Here is a 25138-nt window from a genome sequence, read left to right as displayed (position 1 = left end):
AATTTTTTTTGGTTCTAGTCAAGATTCTAGCAGCCGTGTTTAGCACTAACTGAAGTTTATTTAGTGCTTTATCCGGGTAGCCGGAAAGTAGAGCATTGCAGTAGTCTAACCTAGAAGTGACAAAAGCATGGATACATTTTTATGCATAATTTTTGGAAATAAAGTTTCTGATTTTTGCAATGTTACGTAGATGGAAAAAAGCTGTCCTTGAAACAGTCTTGATATGTTCGTCAAAAGAGAGATCAGGGTCCAGAGTAACGCCGAGGTCCTTCACAGTTTTATTTGAGACGACTGTTCAACCATCAAGATTAATTGTCAGATTCAACAGAAGATCTCTTTGTTTCTTGGGACCTAGAACAAGCATCTCTGTTTTGTCCGAGTTTAAAAGTAGAACATTTGCAGCCATCCACTTCCTTATGTCTGAAACACAGGCTTCCAGCGAGGGCAATTTTGGGGCTTCACCATGTTTCATCGAAATGTACAGCTGTGTGTCATCCGCATAGCAGTGAAAGTTAACATTATGTTTCCGAATGACATCACCAAGAGGTAAAATATATAGTGAAAACACCGAAATGTACAGTTGATTTGTCAGAGGACAAACCATCCACAGAGACAAACTGATACCTTTCCGACAGATAAGATCTAAACCAGGCCAGAACTTGTCCGTGTAGACCAATTTGGGTTACCAATCTCTCCAGAAGAATGTGGTGATCGATGGTATCAAAAGCAGCACTAAGGTCTAGGAGCACGAGGACAGATGCAGAGCCTCGGTCTGACGCCATCAAAAAGTAATTTACCATCTTCACAAGTGCAGTCTCAGTGCTATGATGGGCTCTAAAACCAGACTGAAGCGGTTCAAGTGGTTCAAGTGGAACCACTTACTCTTTCATACTTGTTAGTGTTGTTGGAGACTACACAGGCAAAAGCCTTTTTTCTGGACCATGCAACTTTTCAGGCAGGATTTGTCCGGTGTTCCTTAGCTTTTGTATGTTCTTACCTTTCCAACTGGCAAACTAGCTATTATTGGCTAATGAGAAGCTGCCCTTTCCTGTACAGTGTTCAAAGGCTTTTGGAGTATGATCTTTTGAGGGTGAAGTGGACTTTGAAGCGGGTTCTTTACTGTTGAAGCTGAATATTTGATGCTCAACTTTTTCACAGCTGACAATGACACCACAATATGAGTCTACTGTAGTAGCTTTTGCTGAAGACATTTTGCAATGATTTGCAAACACTGCTAGATATTTTAAATATTTAATTGTGTACATGCACTAGTATAAATGACAGAGTAAGAGTTAAAAAGTGTAAGAAAATATTCACTGAGGAATAGGTCATGTAATCTTAAATATAAGATATTCTCCTTTCGCCTACTGTTCATTGTGGATTACCTTTCCAGATAATTATTTTCCAGTCGTTTTCCCACTCTGTCCATGACCACCCTTCATGGAGAAAAAAAAAATTCTATGCTCTTGAACTTGTCCAGAAAAAAATGAGTGTGTGCTTTTGAACTTGTAACACCAGACCCTCACCCTCTCTCCCGCTATGTGTACTTGTCAGTGAGACTTGGCATGTTAAAACTTAAAATAGAGTGGTGACGCGGAATCCTCTGTCATGTATCCAGTGTGGGCACAGCAAGCTCTGGTTACACAGCGCAAGCACAGTTTCATATTGCATTGGAGAGGCAGAGGGCTCCACACTTCCCGCTACACCAGTCCAGTAGCTGACCAGCTTTGCCAGTCCTCAGGGATCGAGTTTGTGGAATTGAACCATGCCTAAAGTCAATATGCCAGGTGAGTCGTCTGGTGGGTGCCACTGCCATTGTATTGGCAGACTGCTGCCCCACTTTTAAGCCAAGCCCAGGCCTGAGATTGTTGGTAGTCCTGTCATGCAGCATTGTAGCCAGTAGAACACAGATTTCCAGAGTGCAGTATTTTATATATGAAAATGTAGTTCTTTGGTAAATAGACTTTATTCAAGTACAACGATTTCTCTCTCTAATCTTAATCTTCCCAGGTTTATATTTATTTAATATCTTGTTTATTAAAGGGTGACTGCACTTCCTGATTTAACCTAGTGTTTCAACAATGATCATTAAGAAATGCTAGCAAGTTCGTTTTGTGTGACCTGGGTGGGCTGGGTTTGCTTATTTTTGACCATTCCATTGGTCATCCTAAGGATAGGTCTCTGCCCACCCGGGGCACCGGGCCATGCAAAGCGAACCTGCGCTTTCTTTTAACAGAAAACCACCACACATGTTAATAGGCAAAAGGGGGAATTAATTGTTGACATAATTGTAATCCAAACCAAATCCCCAAGTAAGTCATGAAGCAGTCACTAACCATACTCCGTTTTGGACGAGACTGACTTTATGACCAAAATTATCCTATTTACACTTTGTAGTAAATTTTGACACTAGTATAAATGTTTGACTCCTATCGATGCCACATAGGCCAGTAAAGGGCAGTTGACSTTTAATGGACTACCCATATTTTATTGTGAACGTCAAACTCTAAATATGTGTTGGTAACTAAAATTTGTTGGTCACTTACCTCTGCTGATTTGTCCCCTCATGTTTTGTCAGAAGAATTTTTCTTTCAGACAATCCATTCAGAAATTTTAATTGTAAAGATTTATACAGGATAAAAGTTCCTAATCTCAATTTGACTCAATATCAGTAAGCTTTGATATGTTGATTGACTAATCCAGTCACACCAGGTCTTGTGGCATGAGCACAGACCAGCCAACTGTTCAGGTGATAAATTCCCATTGAGGCACTTGTTTGTCTGTCAGTACCACTCTGACGTTATAATTGGTGGGCAGAGAATTGGCTTGACAGCTTTAATACGTTGTTGCAGTCATGCACAGTGTTCTTGGTTGGTCATCAATCGACAAGATAATTGAAAAAAACATGATTATTTTATTTCATAATATACATAATTTAAAACAGCCAAGTTCTATTCACAACGGTATTCCGTTGGTAAGAGACAGACATTCCGTAAATACTAGGAATAGATTGTCCACCATCTATGCGTTATCCAGACAGAAAAGAAAGAGAAATAGGCAAAAGAACATTTCGATTTAGAGCAATAAAGAAATGGAATAAATTAACTGAGCAAACCAGAAACCTTTCAATATATACATTTAAACATTATTTTAAAACGATTTAAATATAATACATAGAAATGTTGTGGGACTATAGTAGATGAAGAATCAATATTTTTTAGATTGAGTATTTATGGGTCATTATGTAATAATGTGTTATATGTGAAAATGTGTTCGTATTATAAATTGTATTTTAATGTTTAAGGACTCTTGGAAGATTAGTCCAAATGGGGACTAAAAGAGATCCAAATCAAATCAAATCAAATACGAAGTCGTTAAGGCGTAATTTGAACCTCTACCTATGGACAAGCAGTCCAACATTACAAAATTCTTCAGAGTGGTGGGGAGTCTTCCCAGTTCCAGTATATCTGTCTGAGACAGAATATGAATATGTTACATTGAACATGCATGTGGACCAATATGCATGTGGACCACTACAGTTGAAGTTGTAAGTTTACATACACCTTAGCCAAATAGATTTAAACTCAGTTTTTCACAATTCCTGATATTTAATCCTCGTAAAAAATTAGGATCACCACGTTATTTTAAGAATGTGAAATGTCAGAATAATAGTAGAGAGAATGATTTGGGTCAAACGTTTCGGGTTGCCTTCCACAAGCCTCCCACAATAAGTTGGGGGAATTTTGGCACATTCCTCCTGACAGAGCTGGTGTAACTGAGACAGGTTTGTTGGCCTCCTTGCTTACACACGCTTTTTCAGTTCTGCCCACACACTTTCTATAGGATTGAGATCAGGGCTTTGTGATGGCCACTCCAATACCATGACTTTGTTGTCTTTAAGCCATTTTGCCACAACTTTGGAAGTATTCTTGGGGTCATTGTCCATTTGGAAGACCCATTTGCGACCAAGCTTTAACTTCCTGACTGATGTCTTGAGATGTTGCTTCAATATATCCACATAATATTCCCTTCTCATGATGCCATCTATTTTGTGAAGTGCACCAGTCCCTGCTGCAGCAAAGTACCCCCACAACATGATGCTGCCACCCCCGTGCTTCCTGTTTGGGATGGTGTTCTTCGGCTTGCAAGCCTCCCCCTTTTTCCTCCAAACATAACGATGGTCATTTTGGCCAAACAGTTCTATTTTTGTTTCATCAGACCAGAGGACATTTCTCCAAAAAGTACGATCTTTGTCCCCATGTGCAGTTGCAAGCCGTAGTCTGGCTTTTTTAATGGCAGTTTTGGAGCAGTGGCTTCTTCCTTGCTGAGCGGCCTTTCAGGTTATGTCAATATAGGACTCGTTTTATTGTGGATACATTTGTACCTGTTTCCTCCAGCATCTTCACAAGGTCCTTTACTGTTGTTCTGGGATTGATTTGCACTTTTCGCACCAAAGTACGTTCATCTCTAGGAGACAGAATGTATCTCCTTCCTGAGCGGTATGACGGCTGCGTGGTCCCATGGTGTTTATACTTGCATACTATTGTTTGTACAGATGAACGTGGTACCTTCAGGCGTTTGGAAATTGTTCCCAAGGATGAACCAGGCTTGTGGAGATCTACAAAAACAATTCTTGGCTGATTTCTTTTGATTTTCCCATGATGTCAAGCAAAGAGGCACTAGTTATGAAGGTATGCCTTGAAATACATCCACAGGTACACCTCCAATTGACTCAAATGATGTCAATTAGCCTATCAGAAGCTTCTAAAGCCATGACATCATTTTCTGGAATTTTCCAAGCTATTTAAAGGCACAGTCAACTTAGTGTATGTAAACTTCTGACCCACCGGAATACAGTGAATGATAATTGAAATAATCTGTCTGTAAACAATTGTTGGAAAAATGACTTGTGTCATGCACAAAGTAGATGTCCTAACCGACTTGCCAAAACTATAGTTTGTTAACAAGAAATGTGTGGAGTGGTTGAAAAAAGAGTTTTAATGATTCCAACCTAAGTGTTTGTAAACTTCCGACTCAACTGTATGTGTGTGATGCCTTTTAAGCTGCATTTAGACAAGTAGCCCATTTCTGATCTTTTTTGTTCTTATGCTATTGTCCAAACATTTTGTTAAACGAAAGCAATCCAAGCTTTTGTGAGTGTATCAATCAATGCTACAACAGCTAGCCCCAAATTAGCATGGTCACAAAAGTCAGAAAAGCAATAAAATGAATCGCTTACCTTTGATACTCTTCGGATGTTTGCACTCACGAGACTCCCAGTTACACAACAAATGTTATTTTTGTTAGATAAATATTACTTTTATAACAAAAAAACGCCATTTGGGTTGCGTGTTATGTTCAGAAAACCAAAGCCTCGTTCCGTTCGACAAAAATTCCAAAAAGTATCCGTAATGTTCGTAGAAACATGTCAAATGTTTTTTATAATCAATCCTCAGGTTGTTTTTAACAAACATAATCGATAATATTTCAACCGGACCGTAACCTATTCAATAAGAGAGAAAAATAAAATGGAGAGCGACCCCTCTCGCGCGCAGGAACTAATCAGGGGACACCTGACTAGTTTTGAAAAATCTCGCTAATTTTTCAAAATAAAAGACTGAAACTATGTCTAAAGCCTGGTCACAGCCTGAAGAAGCCATTGGAAAAGGAATCTGGTTGATACCCCTTTAAATGGAAGAAAGACGGGCCAGGAAACACAGATACATTTTTTAAAAATCACTTCAGGGTTAGATATTCTCAGGTTTTCGCCTGCAGAATCAGTTTTGTTATACTCACAGACAATATTTTGACAGTTTTGGAAACTTTGGAGTGTTTTCTATCCTAATCTGTAAATTAAATGCATATTCTACGATCTGGACCTGAGAAATAGTCCGTTTACCTTGGGAACGTTATTTAAAAAAATTWAAAAAAGTTAAATCTGACCCCTAGCGTCAAGAGGTTAATGCAGCTGGTGGCCACACCAGATACTAACTGCTATACTATTGACATTATTTAATTTCTGTTCCTTACATGTCTGTGGAACTTGTTCAGTTTATGTCTCAGTTGTTGAATCTTGGTATGTTCATACAAATATTTACACGTTAAGTTTGCTGAAAATAAACGCAGTTGACAGTGAGAGGATGTTTCTTTTTTTGCTGAGTTTAGACAACAGGGACTAGAGAGAAAATGCGCACAGGAAAAACTACGCTAGTAGACTTGCCGAAACAAGACGAACTAGCAACAGACCAACAAAAAACACAGGTATAAATGCACAGGGGATAATGGGGAAAATGGGTGACACCTGGAGGGGGGTGGAGACAAGCACAAGACAGGTGAAACAGATTAGGGTGTGACATTTAGAAAAACATTTATTCTTCATCCAAGGATAACGTATAGAGCAGGAGTACTCAAGTACTATTTGAGAAGTTCCGGTCACACACATTTCGTAGGTGGCAAACGTCTGGATGGATAATGTCATTTATCGGCGTAGTAACAGACCCCCACCTCGCAACCTATGCAACCCCAAACTCTTCACACCCCTATTGTTGGAGGAGAGAAAATGTTACTGTTTTAAAGCTCATTTTCTGCAATTCTATGCATTCTTCCGTGTCTAATGTGTGTTTATATGATTTTTAATGTTTTTATTTACCGGTACCTGCGGTCCCTATTGACCCTGTTCTGGGTCCGGACCCGGTCCGCCAGTTGAGTATAGGGGGGTATAGAGAATAAATTAATCAAAGGTGGCCTGTCTCAGTGAGTCACTGTACATGGGAATGCATGACAGGAAACTCAACAAACAAGATGCTCTTGGTACTCCAGACTTGTTTGTGCTGTGAAGGGATAAGTAAATGTTTTCTTTCCCCCATCCCCTGAATGTTGGGAATCTCATGGATGATTCTACTCTTTGCATGGATCTTAGAGATACAACATTAATAATTCCATTAAGCCTACTACTGGACTAAAATGCATGCTCAATAGAGAATCTATATTAAAAGTTGGGTTTAAAGGAGAAGTTCAGTATTTTACAACTCAACGTTGGATGGGTCCTCACCCTGAAAGTAGTCTATGGGCTAGGAGATACTGTAATCCATGGTTCGGTTTTCTTTAAACAGCCACTACAAACTTCAGCTAAATTTAGCCAACGCTAGCTAAAACTCCATGGAAGTGATAGGCATACATTCGTGCAATGTAAAAAAAAAATAAGAAGAAGAAAAGGCCAAATCACCACGTTCAAACCAAGTTGATTTGAAATAATTTGGCCATGGATTTTAGAAAATTGAACGCATGCCCCTATCATTTTGATTTTAGCTAACATTGGCTAAAGTTAACTTAAGTTTTTAATAGATGGTAAAAAAAAAAAAAAAACATAGATTACAGTTAATCTTGGCCCATAGGCTACTTTCAGGGGGAGGAACCATCTAACATTAGAAATGAACCAGTGTCTGACTGACTACTATTTTAGAACCATGACATACTGTTTTGCAATAATCTTAAATTAAACGTAACATGTTCCCTAAATATCATGATTCATATTCTACCAAAAACAATGACCGGTTGCCTTACTTCTCTAAGTAATTTCATGCTTGTTAATTAACCTTTAACCTAGTTGATTTTGTTGTGTCTTTTCAGTCATGTTGTGATTCATTGTTAGTATTTCATCAACACATTCATGAGTTAACTTAATTGACTATCATTATGTTCATTATCTCATGCTGAATCCTTGGATGGTTACATGTTCCATCTCTAAATGGGAAAAGGGTTTTCTGTCGTTTGATCAAATAAAACAGACCAGGGAAGGGTGTCTCATTCATTTTAATCTGTAACCTGACTTTTATTTTGTTTAATTGGTTCCCTTTTGGTTTATCCTCTCCTCTCCTGCTGTGGAATGCAATATCAGGTCAAAGTAAGTTTGAAGGGTGAGAAGAAGACAGCAATCCTAGAGTAGCCTGACCCTGTGTGTATGTCCCACCACTGAAATGTGTGACTGCCAACATTCCTTCACTCACTTATTTGTCATAGAATAGAGTTTGCAGTGGATGCTAGACAAATTAATAAGTCAATAAATGTATCAGTCTGATGGCGCATGAGGTTTCTGGGCCTAGTTGAGTCCAGAGATACTCTGGCCCCATGAACAAGATAGGCCAAGAGTTTCTGCAGTTGTGTAGTATCACAGCCTCTTTTGTCTTGTTTGGCTCTAGAAGGCTGTTTTGTTTGTACTGTAGATGTTGATGTATCAGTAGAGCAAGCTTTTGAGTGTTTATGTGAGTCGTCGGGCCCTATTGTTTGTGCTGGATTACTGTAGCTCTGTGTGCATGGAACCTTGTGTTACCAGTCCAAGCTAGTGATCAGAGCTGTGGGAGTTGAAGTTGGACCAAGTTCTGCTTGGTCTTATACACACAAAGCATGCACTGCTGGAGTGTTTTCAACTGCAGTAAGGTATGTCTAATGTTTCCCTCTGTGGTACTACCTTGTTGTTTACAAGGTCATTTCATTCAATAATTTAAATCATGATGGATTTGACCATCCTAGCTTGCTTGATCATTCACACCTGTTGTATCTATGCTGTTGATAGCTTGTTTCATGTTCAGTGCTTGTTTCAGGTCAGCGCTCCATGTTGTCCATTTCATTGCATCATGTCCTGTGTAGTGCACTTAAAAGCTTTTGGGAAACAAAATGTGATGTGGCATATGACATAAGAAAAGTGCACACTTAGTAACTTGCTATTACCTTACAAAAAACGGGGTGGGTAACAAGTTTGTATATGTTTCTGCCAGAGACCGATGAGCACATGCGTGCCTTTGCAGAGGAAGTCTTTGCATCTGAGACCAAAGGTGAGGGCGTCCGCGATGAGATTTCCTTGTTTGAAGAGCAAGATGACTGTCCCATCCTTAAACAGGAAATGGCCTACCACCTGCACACTGAAGAAGATACTGAGAAACGGTGGGTATTAGCAGAGAGGAAGATGTGAAATAGAGGGTTTACTCCTGATATCAGTGGATGCACATGGCATTTCATCAACTTATATACATTACCGTTCAAAAGTTTGGGGGCCCTTAGAAATGTCCTTGTTATTGAAAGAAATGTATTGACCATTAAAATAACATAACATTTATCAGAAATACAGTGTAGACATTGTTAATGTTGTAAATGACTGTTGTAGCAGGAAACGGCAGATTTCTTAAATGGAATATCTACATAGGCGTACAGAGGCCCGTTATCAGCAACCATCACTCCTGTGTTCCAATGGCACGTTGTGTTAGCTAATCCAAGTTTATCATTTTAAAAGGCTACTTGATCATTAGAAAACCCTTTTGCAATTATGTTAGCACAGCTGAAAACTGTTGTTCTGATTAAAGAAGCAATAAATCTGGCATTCTTTAGACTAGTTGAGTACCTGGAGCCTCATCATTTGTGGGTTCAATTACAGGCTCAAAATGGCCAGAAACAAATAACTTTCTTCTGAAACTCGTCGGTCTTTTCTTGAACTGAGAAATTAAGGCTATTCCATGCGAGAAATGTCCAAGAAAATGAAGATCTCGTACAACGCTGTGTACTACTCCCTTCTCAGAACAGCGCAAACTGGCTCTAACCAGAAAAGAAAGAGCAGTGGGAGGCCCCGGTGCACAACTGAGCAAGAGGACAAGTACATTCGAGTGTCTAGTTTGATAAAGCGCTGTTCTGTGAAGGGAGTAGTACACAGCGTTGTACGAGATCATCAGTTTCTTATAAATTTCTCGCATGGAATAGCCTTCATTTCTCAGAACAAGAATAGACTGATGAGTTTCAGAAGAAAGTCCTTTGTTTCTGGCCATTTTGAGCTTGTAATTGAACCCACAAATGCTGATGCTCCAGATACTCAACTAGTATTCCTTATGCAGCTGGTTGAGAGAATGCTAAGAGTATGCAAAGCTGTCATCAAGGCAAAAGGTGGCTACTTTGAGGAATCTAAAATACAAAATATATATTTTGATTTGTTTAACACTTTTTTGGTTACTTCATGATTCCATATGTATTATTTCATAGTTTTGATGTCTTCACTATTATTCTACAGTGTAGAAAATAGTAAAATAAAGAAAAACCCTTGAATGAGTAGGTGTGTCCAAACATGACTAGTACTGTGTGTATATGTCACGTAGAGTAGGCCAGAAGGCTAAACTGGAAAACCTAACCTCTATCAAAATAAAAAGATGGCGGAGCCGCAAAAGTTCTTCTGTGCAAGGGTGTTTATTTACATAGTGATTCCAGAACAAAAACAACAGTACTGCCATCAAACATATACCTTATGGGCCAGCTAAAAACAATGCTACCCCATCCACAGCTCAATCCACAAATGCCTCTCTATGAACTGAAAGAGAGGCTCCTTTTGTAGGGCTAGCCCCTCCCCTCAGAACAATTAACACCAATTAATTAAGCAATTACCTATACAAACCTACATTTTCCCTTTAACTAAACATACTAAAGTATATACATTGCAACATGTTTTTTATGAAACAATATCACAATATAACATTTACAAAATGAGGGGACTTGGGCCTTCAGCAAGCCCAGAAGGCCCAAGTCTCATCTTTTTATTTTGATAGAGGTTAGGTTTTCCAGTTTAGCCTTCTGGCCTACTCTACGTGACATATGGTGGCAGTGGTGGGATGGCGCACCGCAAAGCAGTGAATTCCAACAAGAGAGGTAAAGGAATGCATAAAGGATTGCGTTCTCAGCAGCAGCATCAACTGTCAGAAAAGGTACCTGAAGTTGAAACGGGGTGGAATACCATGGAATCGTCTGGTGAAGAAGAGGTCAAGTATGAGAAACTTGGAGCCCGACCAAGGGGCCAAACACAACCAGAACCGTTTGAGCTACCGGTTGAACCAGCACATACAGCCATAAAAGACCAGCTGACTGAAGGAGCAGTTGGGGGACCAGAACCACGCCCAACCATGGTAGCCCTTTTCCAGCAACTTTTCAGGAGTTCCGAGGTCTACGCCAATCTATCCTCACAGCTCCTTACCAAGCGAAACTCGTCAGTGAGAGCGCAAGATTGGGTCTGCCAACACCAGGACGACAAAGGCTTGACGCAGCAGGGACTTCAACTCCACAGCAGGCTCCCCAAGCAGTAATGAGGCCAGCACCAGGAAACCAGTCCAGCAGTGTTAACGTCCATCTTCCAGCATTCCTGAGGAAGGAGCCAAAGATGCCCTCATACCAGCAGGGGGAGGACATTGAAAACTACCTGCTGAGGTTTGAGCGCATGGCCAAGACGTGGCAGTGGCCCGAGGTAGTGGGCCTGCAGGCTTGTCCCATTGCTCACGGGCAAGGCCTTAGAGGCTTACACAGCAATGGATGAGGGGCTGTCCAACGTCTACAAGGTCTTGAAGGAAGCGCTGCTGGTGAAGTTCAACATCTCCCCAGAGACCTACCGTCAACGCTTCAGAGCTGCATCGACGCCATCGGGTGAGTCGCCGACAGAGACGTACCACCGCCTCAAGGGTCTCTAACGACGATGGGTTCGACCGGAGGAGAAGACACAGGACGAAATCGGTGAGGTCATCATCCTCGAGCAACTCCTACAAGTTCTACCACACGACATTCAAACCTGGGTCCGAGAGCACGAGCCCAAGGATGGGCTTATGGCGGCCAAGCTTGCACTGCAGTACCTTAATGCACGTAAAGGGGGCCCACCACGACCTGCAGCACCTGCTCCAAGGAGTCTCAGAGACACAAGGGACATCAGAGACGCCAGAGATGGTGGAGGTAACTCTGGGGGTTATGTGTCTGGAAGGAGGGAGGTATGGGATCATGCAGTTCGCTCTGATTGGAGGGGTCTGACCTGTTTTTACTGCCGGCAGCAGGGGCACAAAGCTTCAATGTGTCCGCTACGTAAATCCAAGCTCTCAGGTTACTGTTATGTTCCAAGAGCGGGGGATGGTGTTCAGAATAGACAGAGTGGGGAAGGGTCAGGGTGGGTACCTGTAAAAGTGAATGGTAAAAGTCTTACTGCAATGATTGACACCGGCAGTTCCCTGTCGTTAATCAAAAAGGTAATGTACCTGTTAATGACATTGATTACGGTCACCAGACACTGATCCAATGTGTCCATGGGGACCAGTCACAGCAGCCCACAGCTGAGCTCACAGTTGAGATTCAGGGTCAGAAATACCTCCTCAAAGTTGGGGTAATGGAGAAGCTACCTTTGAGATGATTTTGGGGAGGGATGTGCCTGTACTCTCTGATCTGTTGGGAAGTGTGGGGGGTCAGCTATATGAGCAGTCAGTTGGCCAGTCTGATGTTCAGGTGTCATGTTCAGTTGTCACTCGTGCCCAGGCCAAAGCTGGTTTACAACCTCTGCCTGACTTGTGTGATAGTCTGTGCGAGGGGGGAACCAAAGGGCCCAGAAAGTCACGCCGCCAGCGGCGTCTTGAGAAGTATGTGGGAACCCCTGTACCTGTTGTGTCTGGGTTAGAGGTGCAATGGGATGTTCCACAAAATGTTGCTACACTGCAGAAGTCTGATGCAACATTGAAAGGTTTATTTAACAAGGCCTTAGCTGGGGACAGTCAATCTTCATGTGGGGGGATTTACACGGTAGACAACCACATACTCTACCTTGGGTCAGAGGCAGATGGCAGGAAGTTGGTGGTGCCATCTATCTGTAGACCACTTGTTCTCAACCTTGTACATACAGTTCCATGGGCAGGCCATCTAGGGCAACATAAGACCTATCTTAGGCTAGGCTCCCATTTCACATATATATAGGCGTGTAAATAAAAAATAGTTGTGACTTTTGGTCACACGCGTATCTGCCCTCTCATTGGCTAGAATGGTACCACCTGATCTCGCCTGCCTGCCATCTTTGAGGACATGTATTTCCAATGTTAGAGTGGTCACCTCGTCAATATAACAGGGGTGAGGTGATAAGGACACGCCCAGTCCCCAAAATGTATTAAGTATGGAGAGCAATAGTAATAGCGTCTTTTTTGTAGGCACTAACTCCGACAATGGTTGTTGAACATTTTTGAGTTTTTGGATAAATGCCGAAAATAAGGTCTGTGGTAAACACAGGCTTAGGAGATCTTATAACTTTTGTTCTATGATCATCTTCATCAGATAACGTACATTTTTGTGAATTTTGAAGCATGTATGTAATTGTTAAAAGCACGTTATGCACAAAGGCTTCATAATTCATAAAGGTCATGTTAACTGACTTATATCAAAGGACAAAACGTATAAGATTTCCTAAGCCTGTGTTAACCTCGGCGTTTATCTCAAAAACCATAGGAATGGCTGAACGAACCAGAGGTAACTCGTTTCCGTTTTTTAGGACTACAACAAGCTCCATGTCGTGCTTGAATGGTGACGAACAAATTCAGTTCAGTCAGTCGTTCTAATGACTCCACCCGACGCTTGTGGCTAGAAACTTCAGCCTGAATGTGAAACTTGTCTGCCGAAGATGGGACTTGAGACAGTGTTTAGAATCATTCCGTTTTCAGAGTATTTTTTCTTTATTTTTACAACAATCTATTCGTTAATAATTTCTTTGTACATTTTCGGTGAAAATCCCTACCTATAAATGTGCTTTAGATGTTACACTGGCCTGATATTGCCAGCTACTAGTTAGCTACTTTCCCATCCTTACTACCGTACAGCAGTGCTCGGCAAGCGGGAGCGAAGGACCCTGTCCCCAGCAGTGATGCCAACGTAGCAATTTTATTGCTAGATTTAGCAACTTTTTTTCAAACAGCACCTAGCAACAAATGTAGCTACTTTTAAAAATGTATTTGGAACTTTTAGCAACTTTTGAAAAGTGACTCAAACGCTAGAATGCATGCATTTTCCCTCTAAATGACACAAAAACGATTTTCTCTGTCACACTCAGTCACAACACACGTGCCTGGCTGCAAAAGTACATTGTGAGTGACGTCAGCAGCGGGCGCTCAGCTCGTGCACAGGCAGCAGCAATTTCAGTAAATTGCAAATCATTGTTGGCTGACTGCAGTAGCACGTGTTCGACGAGTCAAACTGTTAGTAAAACGTTTATTGGAGACAGGAGAACAAGTGGAGACATAGGACGAGGTGGATAATTTTATAATAAGGCCGTTTTATTCAAGTGTAAAGATATCAGGCAAAAACGTGCACGGCCCCTTTCTGTCAGATTCTTATGAAATCYTCGGAGAAGAGYCCGCTCTACACAGTACATACAGATTATATAGACAACTAGCAAAGTAGGTTGATCTTGAAGTCTGGCCTTCCGATTGGTCGATCTGGGTCGTGGGTAATCCTGTTCGGCCTGATGTCGACGTTTCCATTGGCCCTTCCCACAGTTCATTGTCCTAGTCACATCCAAAGGCATCCTGCATGTGCGTTTGTTTTCACAGGCCCTATTCATGGGGGAGGGGATGTGTGTGTGGGTCTGACAAAGTAGTGGGGATGGGTGCATGTTGTGCCAAGAATAGCTTATGTTGAGAAGTGGTTAAAACAAGTTACCAGTATCTTATACAATTTCTTACAAAACCCAATGAATATAGTTGGTCACGAATGTTTGATCTTGAACAGAACTTACAACATCAATCAACATGTCTCAATCAAAACTGTACAGCCAGAAGTACAGAAAAGAGTGGGAGTCTGTACCTGAACAAATGTCAAATCATATTTTTTGCCGAGATGGCCAGTCAATTTGAGTAACGTTATTGTGTATTCTACGTAATGACGCAGATTTACGTTATCACGCAATGACATCACAACGGCATTTAGCAACAAATCAACCTGCCTCTAGCAACTTACCCTGAAAATTWGTTAGCAACACTGGTCCCCAGCGTGTTGTTGTGTTGCATTTTGCAGCGCAAACGCTCCCCATTGAGAAAGTAGACAATCACGGTGACATCCAGATGGTTACTACCAATATTACAAGTTATTTCTCGTGTAGGCTGTTATCCTACTCTAAAAATAATCAAGTGGGATGGAAGACATAGCTACCGCCAGCGACGTGATACAGATGCCCAGCGGGAAGCACTTCGATAACAGACCTTTGCACTGGTCATTCGCACCAGCTTGTCGTTACGTTAGCTAATCAAATCAAACTTTATTTGTCAAATATGCCGAGTACAACAAGTGTAGACCTTACTGTGAAATGCTTACTTACAAGCCCTTAACCAACATTGCAGTTCAAGAAGAGTTAAGAAAATATTTACCAAATAAACTAAAGTAAAAAGTAACACAATAACGAGGCTATATACAGGGGGTACCGAGTCAGTGTGCTGGGGTACAGGTTAGTTGAGGTAATTTGTACATGTAGGTAGAGGTGTCAATGTAGCAGCAGTGTACAAAAGAAATGGAGAGGGTGTCAATTTAAATAGTCCGGTGGCCATTTGATTAATTGTTCAGCAGACTCATGGCTTGGGGTAGAAGCTGTTAATGAGCCTTTTGGTCCTGGACTTGGCGCTCCAGTACCGCTTGCAATGCGGTAGCAGAGAGAACAGTCTATGACAATTTTATTGGCTTTCCTCTGACACCACCTATTATATAGGTCCTGGATGGCAGGAAGCTTGGCACCAGTGATGTACTTGGCCGTACGCACTGCCCTCTGTAGCGCCTTACGGTCAGATCCCGAGCAGTTGCCATACCAGGCAGTGATGCAACCGGTCTCGATGGTGCAGCTGTAGAACTTTTAATTGGCATGTCACGGTGATATCCAGATGGTGACCAATACAAGTAATTTCTCCCTCGCCGATTGAACTAAATGTCACTTTATATTACCAGTTTTAACTAGCACCATGCTGCTGTTGTTGCCAAGCCAGCTAACCTGCATAAACTAACTAGCTGGGATTGGCTCATCAGGACTAAGGTATGACTGACTGAACCGAATCCATTCATCTCAGCTGGGTGACATATGTCATCAATTTGGGTGTACCAGACATGTCCATATAGTCTCGCTCTTTGCCTTATCACTAAATCCACTCTTTGTCTGTCGCACCTCCCCTGTCGCTCGGCAGTAAGAAGAGACTACAAAAGTGTCGCACCATGACTTTGCCTCCGTCCATGAGTGACCAGGCCAGGAAGGTGCTGGCACCTGTGGCGGAGGTGTTTTTGGACACCCCAACCTACCTAGAAGTGCCTGACTTCCAGAGAGTGGCCATCATTGGAGACTACGCCTCTGGGGTATTATATCTTAGCTATGTAGCCTATGTTTCTCTCTTATCCAGGTTAGACTTATTGAGATCAAATCCCCTTTGCAAGAGAGACCTGGTCCAACAGGATGGACCCACTCATAAACTCATACATAACACATTATCTATGCTGCCTCCTCCCTCTCCTCCTCAAATAGCAGCAAATGACTTGTGGCCCTGGGTGTGAACTTGACCACTATGGCTAGTACATGTCTTTGGGTCTGGGTCATTGACCTCCTGTAGGGAAGCCTCCTCAAGGAATAGATCCCTCTACACTGGAGACTAGGAGCCCACAGCAGATGCCTGGGTTTAAGTTAAAAAAATGTCTCTGACATTTACAGAGAGAAATCATAAGGAGGACGTGGGGCCTGCTTATCAAACTGTTTGTAGTTCACTTTCCCCTCTGCCAACTTAAGCATTACTACATAACCCACTTATGAATATTATCAAATTATTTGGTCCCATTCTAAACTGACAACTTGCTGACAATTATCCATTTGTGTTAGATCAGTGATTACTTCAAGGGATGGAAGGATGCATTTATTTTTTTAAGTATTGGAACAGGGCACTTATTCCATCATTCCCCTCGCTACTCATAGGTGACCATGGATGACTTTGAGCTTTCCTGTAAGGGTGTGTACCGTGCTCTGACCATCAGAGAGAAGTACATGAGGCTGGCCTACCAGCGCTTCCCCCTCACCACATCCCAGTACCTGAGGGACATTGAGGGAGAGCCCTTTAAGCCTGAACACTCCGTGCAACCAGGTAAGTGAATAGGCTGGCAAGTGTGAATGTAAATGTCTGGGGTATGCATACAGTAGTTTCTCGTGACAGATGATTACTGCCAAGAAAGTATCTAACAGCTACCATTTTGTTTGCCAGTCTTCACATCCCCACCCAAGGAGGGCGAGGACCCCTTCAACACCAAGTGCCTGCCCGAAAACCTGAGCTGGGTAGCGCGTATGAAGGACGGTGTCATCTACGTGTACAAAGACGCAGCAGAGGCCGACCAACACAAACCCATCGAGAACATGCCCGCCCCCCACTACGAAACCTTCATCGACGACATGAACTTCCTCATTGCTCTGATTGCACAGGGCCCAACGTGAGTTTTACTGCACAATGAGAGGTCAACTCCAACCTAATCTCATTACAAGAGACTTCCGGCCAAATGCGAAGAGTCTGGTGGACCTAAGTGGCAAACCTGGCCTTGGTTAGCCAATACAGAACTTCTTCGATGAGGTTTAACGGCGGTTGGCATCCAATACATTTTGCATTACTGCCACTTACTAGACTGGAGTACAACTCCCTTATACTTTGCTTGAAAGAATAAATAACTAAACAAGTACCCTACCATCGAACACTACACTCACAAAAAAATACAAATAATACAAAAGGACACCACCCTTCTCTACTATTTAAATCTATTAAGTCCTACCTCAGGCCAACTACCTGAAAGGATGGGACACCACCACTTAACACACCCTGTAACTCTTCTGATGTCAAGTCTCGCACACCCAAATACCTCTCTGCAGCTGCCACCACAACCTCAATTTTCTGCGACTTATGTTCCATCCCTGCAGTACAGTTGATAACCATTGCTGTAAATGCAAAAAATCCAATCTTCCTGAAAAATATATATCACTTGATGGCCTATCCCTCAGTACTGGTACAGATCTACTACTCACACCACTCCTCCCAGGATCCCTCCTCTTTGACCCATCTTCCTCTACTTTCTTCACTGCCTCAGCATATGACAACTTCTGCACTACTCTAACCCTGGAAACCTCAACCTGCCTCTCTCACACAGGACATTTCTGACTCCCAGCCCCATGGGCACCCCTACAATTAACACATAACACTCCTTTCCCCAATGCTACACATTTCTTTGTCTCATGCCCTTCTGCACACTTCTCACACCTAGGAACCTCCCTCCTACACACTGCTGCCACATGCCCATAAGCTTGACACATGTAACAACGTAATGTATTCAGCACAAAAGCTCATACAGGATAACTTATATATCCTAACATCACTTTGTCGGGCAAAGACTCAACATCAAAATTCAAAAGAACAGACAATGACTCTTTTGTTTCACCACTCACGCCACCCTGTCTGCGTCGCACCAAACAACGAGCATCACAAACTCTGGGAATCTTCCCCTTCAGTTGGTCAACTTTTACATGTCCTGCTACCCCAGTAATCACTCCTTTCAATGGTGCCCTTTTCTTGAGCGCAAAACAATTCACATTTTTTGCCCCCATTCGTTTAACGCGGAGCACCTTCTGCCTCTGACCAGCAGAAACACAAACAATTATCAAAAGACCACTTCTGGTTACCTTCACCGATTCCACAGCACCCAACTCTGTTTTCACGCACCCTGAAACCACAAATGGATCAGCCAAAAGGCTAGGGGCCACTTTTTCCAAAAACTTCACTCCTACTGTCACAGACTCATCTTTATCCAGGCCCTCGGTGCAAGCCTTGGGCTCCGAGAACTTCACCACCCCTACCACCTCCGATACTTTTACCTCATTCACTTCCATTTCTCCTCCTGTCTTTAGCTCATTCTGCTTACACTTTCTACCATTCTTCTTTAACAAACCATCTCCATTTTTCCTGCTATTTTTAACCTACTCAAGCTCACTCTCTTCCGCCCTCTCTCTCTTAGACCTCCTCTGCCTGTTTTTTTCCCTCCATTCCTCCTCTGTATTCCAAGTATACGTCTCCTTATGATAATACTGCACTTCTCCTGACATGCATCTTGATCTTCTCAAGGGACGGTATTTAACCAGCTGTCTCAATCTCCGTATAATCAGCACAAACCCCTCGGGATCACCAATACAGAATGATCAGGAGAAACTCCTGACACACAGGCATTGGCTTAATCTACCAACCAATCATCTCCCACAACCCCTTCCTCTTCACCCTCCCCGGTACGTGTCTTGTGCGCAACACAAATTCCTGCCTGGGTCTTGCCTCCATTTGGAGCCATGCCACGCAGTCGTGATTCGTTAATTTAATTACAACTACTTTAATCAGTAAGGTCACTCCCATTGAATTCTGTTGTCACTCCCACTAAGGCCAACTTTTAAACATTGATATTTTTAAATTTTTTGTCATTTAGCAGACGTGCTTATCCAGAGCGACTTTGAGTGCATACATTTTCATATTTGTTCATACGAGTCCCCCATGGGAGTCAAACCCACAACCCTGGCGTTGCAAGTGCCATGCTCTACCAACTGAGCTCACGGGACTATGTCCCATGCTTATATGCACTTAGCCCAAGAATGTACTCTTAAGGAGTGTAGGCGAGCCTACCGTTACTCCTTAAGGTCCTAACTCTATAAAGGTGTTTAGAATTTTTGGGGGGGAAAATTATTTCTCGCTGATATCAAAGATATGTTCCACAAGCTATGCGTGTTCATGTTCAGACAGAGCATCGGCCTTTTAACACAAGTCTCCCTAGAAGAAGATACCTTCATCAATAGACGCTAAAGGTAGTTTTGGTAATATGTGCTGTGCGCAATAGCCTGGGAGCGAGGTTAACTCCAACCCAGCAGAGCCACAGCAGTGTGTATGTGCTGGCTTTTGATCCAACCCTGCTTAAACACTTGCATCAAGTGAGCTAGGCTGCGTTTACACAGGCAGACCATTTCTGATCTTTTTTTCTTTCCACTAATTGGTCTTTTGACAAATCAGATCAGCTTTTGCCAATAATTGGGCAAAAGATTAGAATTGGGCTGCCTGTGTAAATGCAGCCTTAGGGCTGGTCTGGAACACCACGAAATGCCTAACAACTTTACAAGATCCACATTACATTTTTGTCTGTCTTTCCTGGGTGGCAGTAAGACATACAGTCACCGTCGTCTGAAGTTCCTCATGTCCAAGTTCAATGTGCATGAGATGCTGAACGAGATGGAGGAGATGAAGGAGCTGAAGCTGAACCCCCATAGGGACTTCTACAACTGCAGGAAGGTAGATAGCTACCACCTTACAAAACATATTAGTATTTAGCCTAGCTTATTAAACCTAAGACCTCTTGGTGTAATGGTTAAGGTGCTGGCTTAAAACACATGCACAACCAGACATTGGTTTATTGATCGGAAATTACAGAACAATTACTAGGATTTTCTGCCTGTAGCAACAATAGTGGATAATGCTGAAAATACCGGTAAAAGCAGGTTTTGGCTAGGTAGTATACAGTTTCTCAGAATTTACTTTTTGTAGCCGGTTAGGAGAATTAGATTAAAGTTAGGAAAAGGGTTAGCTAAAATGCAACAACAACAAAAAGCACATTTTTGGCATCAATTTGACATAAGCTGTATCCTCCCTAGCCATGAACGTAAAAGCACAGTGTCTCCATTTCTGCACCTAAAAGTAGGGCCCAAGACATGGTCAATCACAGAGCACATTCAACACTGAAAATAACTGCCTGTAACAGGGAAATCTTCACCCTGTTACACCAGTTTAATTTCATTGATAAAAATGACAGCAATAACAAAAAAGACCTTTCAACAGATATCTTATATTTGTGAATGCAAAAGACGTCTATGGGTTTTAGAGTAGGCTACTTTAACTTCCTACAACCTGGGTGTGACTTCCGCTTCTGCTCCCAAATAGCAAATGTTGTGTGCTCTGCTCCCCCTGTTGTTCAAGCAGTGTCAGTACACCACAAAGAGAACTCATAATAACTTGTAAGTAACTCAACTATTTTTTTCTCATAACTCCTGTGTGTGCTGTTGTAGGTAGACACCCACATCCATGCAGCTGCCTGCATGAACCAGAAGCACCTCCTGCGCTTCATCAAGAAGTCATACAGGGTGGACGCTGACCGTGTAGTGCAAAATATTAAGGGCAAAGATGTGACCATGAAGGAACTGTTTGCCAACCTCAACCTACACCCCTATGATCTCACTGTCGATTCCCTGGATGTGCACGCTGTGAGTTCTACCTCTAGCTAGTGTAGCTTTCAAAGGGGAAATGCAGTCCTGTGGCCAAAGTGAAAGTCTGCTATTACCTCCTGTGTAATAAAGTTCCAAACCTCTTGGCAGAAGCCGTAGAATGCTTATATAGTAAAATGCATATAGTGAAACAATATGCAGCTTTGATATTTTTATTATTTTTCCATTGCCAGTGTGTACATTCCCTGGTTTTTACATGCTTCTCTCACCCTCTTCTCTCAAGGGCAGACAAACCTTTCAGCGTTTTGACAAGTTCAATGCCAAGTACAACCCTGTGGGAGCCAGTGAGCTGCGTGACCTGTACATGAAGACAGAGAACCACATCGACGGAGAGTACTTTGCCAGGATCATTAAGGTTAGACTCTGCTATGGCTGAGTTAGTATCCCTTTTGTAAACACTGCTTAATTACAACCAGCTAATTCTCAATTTTTTCGCACCCAGGAAGTGGCATCTGACCTGGAGGATGCCAGGTACCAATATGCCGAGCCCCGACTTTCCATCTATGGCTGTAAACCTAATGAGTGGACCAAGCTCTCCGGCTGGTTCAACAAGCATAGAGTCTTCTCCCCTCAACTCAAGTGGATGATTCAAGTGCCTAGGATCTAGTAAGTTCTATCCCTCTGTTCATCAGTGAATGTACTTGTCACGCCCGTCCTCTTCCTCGTCTGAGGAGGAGTAGTTGGAAGGATCGGAGGACCAATATGCAGCATGGTAAGTGTTCATCTTGATATTTATTTAAAAAGAGAACACTGAACGAACTATACAAAAATAACAAACGTGAAGCTATCAAATAATAGTGCTGACACAAAACACTACACATAGACAATCACCTACAACCCACAATGACAAAACAGGCTACCTAAATATGGCTCCCAATCAGAGACAACGACAAACACCTGCCTCTGATTGAGAACCATATCAGGGCAAACACATAGAAATAGACAAACTAGACATACAACATAGAATGCCCACTCAGATCACACCCTGACCAAACAAAACATATAAACATACAAAGCAAACTATGGTCAGGGCGTGACAGTACTTCCCTCTTTCTGTACCCTTTTTATTATTAGATTCTTCAGGAAGTGTTAGAAATACTAGAGGCATGGATATACAGAGTTTGGCAAACTCAGTAAAAAATTATACTATTTTATGAGTGTCATGTTGGTACTCAAAGTAAAAAACAAAACCTGAACAGAATATATTTTTAAATGGCTCTCTAAATAATGATATTCGTGCATTTAGAATAATGTCTGACTAACTTCTAACTGCTCATTCTCTGTACTTCCACCTCAGTGACATCTTTAGAGGCAGGAACTTTGTGCCCCACTTTGGAAAGATGCTGGAGAACATCTTCATGCCTATTTTCCAGGCCACTATCGAACCCCACGCCAACCCTGAACTCAGCATCTTCCTCAAGCATGTGAGTGAGACTGGCATGAGAGACCAGGGATAAAGGAGGTTTACATTTTTTATTTATAATTTCAAGGGGTATTTCACCCGAATGTCCTAATTCATGATTGTTCTCCAGCCTTGATGGACATTTTTTCAGAAGGGAGGAATTTGATTTTTAAAATTTGACATTTTCAACCACTTTATAAAAAGAAAGATTGGTATGTCGAAAATGCATTGAATATCAAGGCAATCTCTTAATTCTCCATCTTTCTCTGTTCTGTAGGTGACAGGTTTCGACAGTGTGGATGACGAGTCCAAGCACAGTGGTCACATGTTCTGCACCAAGAGCCCCAAGCCAGAGGAGTGGGACATTGTCAAGAACCCCTCCTACAGCTACTACATCTACTACATGTATGCCAACATCACTATGATCAACCAGCTACGCAAGTGAGTATCACATGTCAAATCACAATCCACATGTCCTTCAAGAAATTGTTTCAGAAAAAGTACAAATCAAACATGATACACCCGTATCATTATCAGTGTCTTACAGTACATGGCCATCATTCTGTCTCTGAGTCTGACTTTATGTTTGCTTCCTAGAGCTAGGGGAATGAACACCTTCCAGTTCAGGCCCCACTGTGGAGAGGCTGGAGCCGTCACCCATCTGCTGGCCTCCTTCATGACCGCTGACAACATCTCTCACGGCCTCAATCTCAAGAAGGTCAGTAGCCTCTCCAAACAAAATAGCCTCCTCTCTGTGGCACCATCAACACATGACACAACTAACTCCTACGGTCTTAATGTTGATGTTTGTATTTAACACTCCCACCCAACAGAGCCCCGTGTTGCAGTACCTCTACTTCCTGGCCCAGATTCCCATTGCCATGTCTCCACTCAGCAACAACAGTCTCTTCCTGGAGTATGCCAAGAATCCTGTTCTGGAGTTCCTCAAGAAGGGCCTGATCGTCTCCCTGTCCACTGATGACCCTATGCAGTTCCACTACACCAAGGTGAGGCCAAACTGGGTGTACGTCCGGTACTGTCTGTGTTGTGTAGGACGATATGTATGTTTTGGGCTCTCTTGGTTCATGTTGGTGCATTACGTGCCAATCAACTGACCTAGGGTGCCGTTCATTGGTTTAACCTTTAAGTTCAGAATGGCAATGGTTGGTAGAGAGTAAGCCAGATGCCCAGCTCACTCTGCTCTGACTGTGTGTCCTCAGGAGCCCCTGATGGAGGAGTACGCCATTGCAGCCCAGGTGTTCAAGCTCAGCACCTGTGACATGTGTGAGATCTCCAGGAACAGTGTGCTGCAGAGTGGCCTGTCTGATGAGGTAACAAACCCAACAGACGACAAACAGGATAAACAATATACTGCCTCAGAGACCCACAATTTATCCACACTGTGGCCTGAACTGTCAATATATATACAGTGGGGAGAACAAGTATTTAATACACTGCCGATTTTGCAGGTTTTCCTACTTACAAAGCATGTAGAGGTCTGTAATTTTTATCATATGTACACTTCAACTGTGAGAGACGGAATATAAAACAAAAATCCAGAAAATCACATTGTATGATTTTTAAGTAATTCATTTGCATTTTATTGCATGACATAAGTATTTGTTCACCTACCAACCAGTAAGAATTCCGGCTCTCACAGACCTGTTAGTTTTTCTTTAAGAAGCCCTCCTGTTCTCCACTCATTACCTGTATTAACTGCACCTGTTAGAACTCGTTACCTGTATAAAAGACACCTGTCCACACACTCAATCAAACAGACTCCAACCTCTCCACAATGGCCAAGACCAGAGCGCTGTGTAAGGACATCAGGGATAAAATTGTAGACCTGCACAAGGCTGGGATGGGCTATAGGACAATTGGCAAGCAGCTTGGTGAGAAGGCAACAACTGTTGGGGCAATTATTAGAAAATGGAAGAAGTTCAAGATGACGGTCAATCGCTCTCGGTCTGGGGCTCCATGCAAGATCTTATTTCATGGTGCATCAATGATCATGAGGAAGGTGAGGGATCAGCCCAGAACTACACGGCAGGACCTGGTCAATGACCTGAAGAGAGCTGGGACCACAGTCTCAAAGAAAACCATTAGTAACACACTACGCCGTCATGGATTAAAATCCTGCAGCACACGCAAGGTCCCCCTGCTCAAGCCAGCGCATGTCCAGGCCCGTCTGAAGTCTGCCAATGTCCATCTGGATGATCCAGAGGAGGAATGGGAGAAGGTCATGTGGTCTGATGCGACAAAAATAGAGCTTTTTGGTCTAAACTCCACTCACCATGTTTGGAGGAAGATGAAGGATGAGTACAACCCCAAGAACACCATCCCAACTGTGAAGCATGGAGGTGGAAACATCATTCTTTGGGGATGCTTTTCTGCAAAGGGGACAGGACGACTGCACCGTATTGAGGGGAGGATGGATGGGGCCATGTATCGCGAGATCTTGGCCAACAACCTCACCTCGTTCCCTCAAGTAAGAGCATTGAAGATGGGTCGTGGGCGTCTTCCAGCATGACAATGACCCGAAACACACAGCCAGGGCAACTAAGGAAGTGGCTCCGTAAGAAGCATCTCAAGGTCCTGGAGTGCCTACGCCAGTCTCC

General features: G+C 42.6%; 1 protein-coding gene across 4 annotated transcripts in view; it reads left to right on the top strand.

The window, feature by feature from the left end:
• Positions 1-1656: 1656 nt before the first annotated feature.
• LOC111977053 (AMP deaminase 1-like) overlaps positions 1657-25138 on the top strand; it is a 30720-nt gene continuing 7238 nt past the window's right edge. The window contains exons 1-15 of one of the 4 annotated variants that reach the window (XM_024006324.2): positions 1686-1787; positions 7898-7916; positions 8775-8940; positions 15981-16146; positions 16754-16919; positions 17037-17259; positions 20003-20132; positions 20903-21097; positions 21342-21473; positions 21561-21724; positions 22416-22542; positions 22798-22961; positions 23118-23238; positions 23354-23527; positions 23741-23851. In XM_024006324.2, the coding sequence (XP_023862092.1) occupies positions 8789-8940; positions 15981-16146; positions 16754-16919; positions 17037-17259; positions 20003-20132; positions 20903-21097; positions 21342-21473; positions 21561-21724; positions 22416-22542; positions 22798-22961; positions 23118-23238; positions 23354-23527; positions 23741-23851 (2025 nt within the window). In that variant the 5' untranslated portion in view covers positions 1686-1787; positions 7898-7916; positions 8775-8788. Of the gene's footprint in view, positions 1788-7897; positions 7917-8774; positions 8941-14004; positions 15833-15980; positions 16147-16753; positions 16920-17036; positions 17260-20002; positions 20133-20902; positions 21098-21341; positions 21474-21560; positions 21725-22415; positions 22543-22797; positions 22962-23117; positions 23239-23353; positions 23528-23740; positions 23852-25138 lie in introns of those variants that run through there. The other 3 variants (XM_024006323.2, XM_024006325.2, XM_024006326.2) reach the window with 3 other exon arrangements.

Source organism: Salvelinus sp. IW2-2015, linkage group LG17, assembly GCF_002910315.2.
Source record: "Salvelinus sp. IW2-2015 linkage group LG17, ASM291031v2, whole genome shotgun sequence".
In the NCBI taxonomy this organism is placed as follows: Eukaryota; Metazoa; Chordata; class Actinopteri; order Salmoniformes; family Salmonidae; genus Salvelinus; species Salvelinus sp. IW2-2015.
This window is presented reverse-complemented; position numbering and strand designations above follow the sequence as displayed.